This window comes from Rutilus rutilus (assembly GCF_951802725.1).
Source record: "Rutilus rutilus genome assembly, chromosome: 21".
NCBI lineage: Eukaryota > Metazoa > Chordata > Actinopteri > Cypriniformes > Leuciscidae > Rutilus > Rutilus rutilus.
The window spans coordinates 5,556,975-5,563,213 of NC_140226.1; the positions used below are offsets into that span (position 1 = coordinate 5,556,975).

General features: G+C 36.9%; 1 protein-coding gene across 1 annotated transcript in view; it reads right to left on the minus strand.

Annotated features, from left to right (window-relative positions):
- Positions 1–6,014, minus strand: part of vps39 (VPS39 subunit of HOPS complex) — a 28,660-nt gene extending 22,646 nt beyond the window's left edge. The window contains exons 1-5 of the mRNA XM_084392857.1: positions 5,426–6,014; positions 4,458–4,523; positions 4,301–4,365; positions 481–523; positions 224–318 (exon numbers count right to left, since the gene is read on the minus strand). Of these exons, the coding sequence (XP_084248983.1) occupies positions 224–318; positions 481–523; positions 4,301–4,365; positions 4,458–4,523; positions 5,426–5,498 (342 nt within the window). The 5' untranslated portion in view covers positions 5,499–6,014. The remainder of the gene's footprint in view (positions 1–223; positions 319–480; positions 524–4,300; positions 4,366–4,457; positions 4,524–5,425) is intronic.
- Positions 6,015–6,239: the final 225 nt, after the last annotated feature.

Below are 6,239 nucleotides of genomic sequence, written 5' to 3' on the forward strand. Positions count from 1 at the left end.
AGGCAAAAATAAATTTTCTGGCTTTTCTCAGTCTAAAAGGCACCAACTTCTAAAATAATTTCACATTTCTACTACATAAATGACCTAATTTAAATACACATTCATCTTTCCAGCGGTGAAATATCCCTTTAAATATCAACATCAACATTTCACAAACACATTTTGGGACCACTGTACTGTATGCATGAAAACATCAGCCGGCCAGAGGACTTCTTTAACCTACCTGCAGGTCGCAGGCAAACAGTGTGGCTCCTCTGGCTTTGGACACCACAGTTATCTGCTGGAACGTCAGCAAGTCATGAACGTGGATGTTATTTTCTGAAATAAAAGAGGGAAATGGCACTGCTGACACCAAAAATACACTACACCACATCAATGTTAGTCTATGAAACAAGTTTGCAAGTTGAACCAACAAAGAAAGTACATATGACTATGACACATCATATGACAAAGACTTTTCTGTGGGGAAAAAGTACTCACCCAAAAGACTAACCAAAATCTTGTACTGCGAAACCACAAAGAGCTGAAAGAGGATTATAGAAAGAGGAAATGACAGATTATAAGAGATGCCCAGAAGTAAATTCATTTCTTTAGACATTGTTAACCACTGTCAATTTGTCATTATTTTCTCACCCTCGTGCAGCAAACTTTTCTATTTAAAAAAAAAAAAAGAATCTTCATGCAGGTCATAAAAATCACAGTTTAAAGTGACAACAGATGTCAAACCCCACAAAGGACCAGTGGTGGAGGAAGTACTGAATCTCAGTACTTAAGTAAAAATACAAATGACCAGAGACATATTTACTTTAGTATCACAATGAAAACCCTACTTAAGTAAAAAAAGTACCTGATTTTAAATGTACTTAAAGTATTAAAAGTAAAAGTACTTGCATAACAATTTATTCTCTTAATGTCTATATTCTAATAATTAGGGCTGTAACAATATGCAATTTGAATCCGAAATCGCTACACTCAGATCCACGAACCTGTGTCGCGGTGTGAGAAGGCAGAATCGCGATACACCCCTTATTTGAAGTTAACTTTATACAATACGTAGACCTACACCACAAAACTAGTTGAGGATAAATTATTCAATATTGGGCAATTCCAGCGTTATAAACGGGACATTTGCAGTAAAAACTTTAAATATAAATTCTCAGAAAATGCATTTAATACATATTGAAACTGTTTACAGTGCTATGCATAAGTTTAGACACCCATTCTAAAGTTGACTAAAAAGAGGAATAAAAAGTAATCTTTTGGAAACTGAACTTAATGCCTTAATTTAAAAAATTAGGAAAAATCCAACCTTTAAGGACACCAATTTTCTTTGTGAATGAATAATGCATCATAAATAAATAAATGTTCTTCCTTAAAATACAGGGTGCATAAGTTTGGACACCCCTATGTTAAATTCCCATAGAGGCAGGCAGATTTTTATTTTTAAAGGCCAGTTACTTCATGGATCCAGGATACTATGCATCCTGATAAAGTTCCCTTGGCCTTTGGAATTAAAATAGCCCCACATCATCACATAGCCTTCACCATACCTAGAGATTGGCATGGTTTTATTTCAGTTAGCCTAAAAGCTAGTTTGATTTGCATTGAGAGATGATCTTATGGAAAGTACCCCATGCCAATCTCTAGGTATGGTGAAGGCTATGTGATGATGTGGGGCTATTTTAATTCCAAAGGCCAAGGGAACTTTATCAGGATGCATAGTATCCTAAAAAAAAAATTACAAAAAATACTTAAAAATAAAAATCTGCCTGCCTCTATGGGAATTTAACATAGGGGTGTCCAAACTTATGCACCCTGTATTTTAAGGAAGAACATTTATTTATTTACGATACATTATTCATTCACAAAGAAAATTGGTGTCCTTAAAGGTTGGATTTTTCCTAATTTTTTAAATTAAGGCATTAAGTTCAATTTCCAAAATATGATTTTTTATTCCTCTTTTTAGTCAACTTTAGCATGGGTGTCTAAACTTATGCATAGCACTGTATATATCCATACTCCCTTAATAAAGGAGTCCAGACATTAGAAAAATATCAGAGTCTACACATGCGTTTTATATTTAATATGAGGGAAATAGCCTAGGCTACACATCCGTTACGGGACACAAAAAATCTTTAACTTTTAGCTGGCAAAATTTTTTTTGTAATTCTGTGAAACACACTGCGCAAACCAAAAGTAATACTACCCACCAGATGAAGAAGGGTTGGCTCTCCACAGAACATAAAATATTCATTTTATTTTATTTTTCATGTTCCCATTTATGAGGAAAAAACAATGTCACGTGACAGTTCTCCGTTACGCACGTGAGTGCTCTGAAAGCGGCACTAAAAGACTGCTTTAAAACTTTCACAGAGAACTCAAACAGAAAGCACAAAGCCTTTTTTTAAAGTGAAATTCGTTTTGTATTAATTGTATCTTAATTTTAATCAATGTTTCATCAACCAATTGCCAGGATTTAATAAATAAGAAGTAAATATAGCAGACAATAATCAGGACACGGAGGCGCCGGCGCATGAACTGGAGCTCGTCTCATAAATGAACCGAAACTCAGTATAAGGTAGCCTACTTGCCTCACAGACCTGATACATTTATCTATAGACAGCTTGAAATGTCTACTTTTAAACAGAACAATTCAAAACGAAAGAAAACAGACTGTTCTCTGCTTATGTAATCCGTATGACATGTGCATTTCTCTCTGGCGCGTTCACTACTGCGAAGATCGCGAGTCAGCATCGTCAACTTCATCTTTGCAGCCGACACTGACACAGAAAACACTTGTTTATAGCCTTGCTATATTTGACATATTCATTCATTACTTTTGCCGGTTCTTTGTGACAGCTTTTATGTGCTTTATTGGCAGCACCACCATGAACGCGTCAGCACCGAAAACATGGAGATTTTTTTCAATCCCTGTTCTGGCAGGGGGAAAACTGATCAGAAAATGTAATGAAAATGTAACGAAACGTTGTAGAAATGTAGTGGAGTAGAAAGTATAATAATTGCTGCAAAAAGTAACGAAGTAAAAGTCAAAAGTATGCACTATTGATTCTTACTTTAAGTCCCTGTAAAGGCAATTCTAAAAAAAAAATCTAAACACATTATAAATGTTAGAAATGTATTGCTAAAACATATTACAAAGACTGTGAACTGTGAAGTACTGAATTGTTGAGTTAGACCGTTAAACAGTTTTTCACCATTGCTGTGTTCCGGATTTTTTGGGCGGGGCTAAAACGGGGGCTCGATGACGCACTGGAGCCCCTGAGCTCCTGGACACGCCCCTACTCGATGACGCACTGGAGCCCCTGACGCTGGCCCCTCCCCTAACAATATAGCACATTCACATCAGTTTGCCGATCGCGAGTTACTGTCAGTACTATTAGTTACTACAGCCTACAGTTTGCTAGCTAGCTATGCCTTCGTCACGGAAATGCGTCCTACCTGGATGCGATCACGTACAAAACAGATCGGTGTCCTTATTTAAATTTCCGAAAAACAATCACATCAAGAAGAGGTGGATTCATTTTGTGAAGAGCCACCTTGATGGACAGCTGAGGATCACCGTCAAAACCCGCTTCTGTAGTGATCATTTTACACGGGATAGTTTTATAAACTTCCGTCGGAGACAACTGGGATTCACTGATAATCCGCTGTTACTGGTAAATGGGGCCGAACCGACTATCTCCCGTCTCGGCCTTCATCCTCCCGTCGACCACCAATGAGTGTAAGTTGCCTTGTGTGCTTATGTTATAATTATAGTAGGTAGTCCAGGCTCGAACATGTATGGCTTTGTAAGCTGCTAGGAGCATCCATTCCGTCTGTAGCGGTGAGAGTTGAGTGTGGCGACGGCAGCTTTCCCGCGAGTGGGCGTGGTTTCAGCGCAGCCAGCAGACACGCCCACAGCGTTTGAGAGCAGAGACTAATGCTCATTTTATCAAGATTTTGATAGCTTATTTTATGTACTTGCCGGCTTTTTTTATCATTCAAATTTGGCTGGGTGGCTAATAACACATTTTTCTGTGGTGTGACAAACTCAGAACACATACTTAATTTTGACTTTACAGGGACTTTAAGTAAAGTATAGATAAGTGAAAAATGTACTTAAGTAACGAAGTATTGGTACTTCGTTACATTTCACCACTGCAAAGGACCAAAGAACACCATAAAAATAGCTTAGTGTGAGAAGCAGACCACAAATTAAGTACTATTCATCGATAACATAACGGTGCGTAAATAATGACGACATTTAGGCGAATTAATCCTTTAATGGATGGACTCATACCTGCTGAATCTTCTTTGAGAAGTTCTTATTGGATTTCTCTAATGTAACTTCAAACCGGTTTGTACCTGTAACGAAATATATTATCAATGAAACTAAAAGTAAATCCAACAAATAATCAATGCAGAATATATGACAGCTGCAAACAAAAACTCTGCACCTGCATCTTTCTTGATCCTGTACTGAAGGAGATGACCCGGTTTGGTCCCGACAAGGAGCCAATCATCTGCAATCACAGTATCATTATCACATTGAATGACATGGAAAAGATCTGCAAATGAGTTCATGGAAGCAATTCTGTAGTATAATCCAGAATTAAGAGGCTCAGTCCATCTCAAGTGGTCTAAAATGTTTAAAATGTATTGGACATCAATGGCGTGTTGACCAGCTCATCAGGTTCTGGAACAAAACTGGGTCTCGGGCTGTGCAACGATTAATCGCTTCCAAAATAAAAGTCTGTGTTTACATAATATATGTGTGTGTGTGTGTGTGTGTGTATGTGTATAATTATTTTGTATATATAAATACACACACATGCATGAACAGTATATATTTAAGAAAAGTTTGTTTTTTATATCCAAAATATTTATATGTATATATAATACAATACACTTTGCATAAATATACAGTATATGCAAATATTTATTAAATATATACATACATATGTGTGTATTTATATGCACAAAATAAGCACACACACATATATTATGCAAACACAAACTTTTATTTTGGATGCGATTACTCGTTGCACAGCCCTACAACTATTCAACTATTCGATCAACAAACATTCAACTTTTCGATCCATATTGCTCAAAAATCTGTCTGGGAAGAAATACTAACGCGTTGTCTATGTAGACAGCTAAAAAGATGTTGAGACACTGCCAGAGGAAACAGCTTTCTGGCGATAGGAACAACTATACAACTCATTCAGCAAATGCTACAGTGTGTAAGGTTTTGAGACACAGTCTTTAATCGACGAATCAAAATTTGTTATCAATGATACTCCACATGTGAGTTAAAAGTGTATAAGGAAATGGGAATGAGAAAAAAGGGAAGCAGAACTCGCTTTTGATAAAGACGTCTGCTAAATGACTAACGTTAAATGACTAAATGTAAATGTGCACTCACCCCAGGCCGCCAGACAGTCAATCTGGAGCGGTAATTTCTCCAGAATAGGAACCGGTTCAAATGCGTCATGCATACTGGAGCTCTTATGTACTTAACCAAAAATGGTAAAACAAAAAAATTAAACGCCCGAGCACTGAATAATCTGATGGCAGCTGACAGGACAATAGTCAACAAACTAAATATGGCAAATCCACAACTACTACACAGCAGACATAGATCGTTAACTTATTTGTTAACCATCTCGCCTCTTGTCAAATGTCCCACTCCATCCTTCTTGAGTCGGTCCAATGTTTAAAAAAAAAAAAAACACAACAACACTGAAACTCCTTTGTTTTTGTTGTGTTGTTAATGTGTCATGAGCATATTGCTAGTTAGCTTCCATATTTGCCCTTTAAACTCGCTAAAACACAGATGCTGAAATTAAAAATGTTTCATCCCATTGTTCTGCGAGACGCGGTGGTTTATTCCCGTTTTAACCGTTTAATTGTCCGTTAATCTGAGTTTATATCTGACAGGTTTCAGTGTTTGACAGCTAGCACCGAGCCTGTGCTGATGCTGCGGGAACTTCCTGGAACTGTGACTAACACGTGACTGTGAGAGCTCGTGAGAGTTATATTAAAAACATCACACATAAAGCGCGTGCATTCTGCTGCCACACAGTTGAATTATATTGTGTATTGACTGAAAGGAATTGTAATGTAATGATGCTTATGTATGAATATATTTATGTATGTTAAAATATGTATTAAAATTATTATTTTAATATATATATTTTTTTTCAGTTTCAGGACAATTTTGGCGTTCACACGAGTCA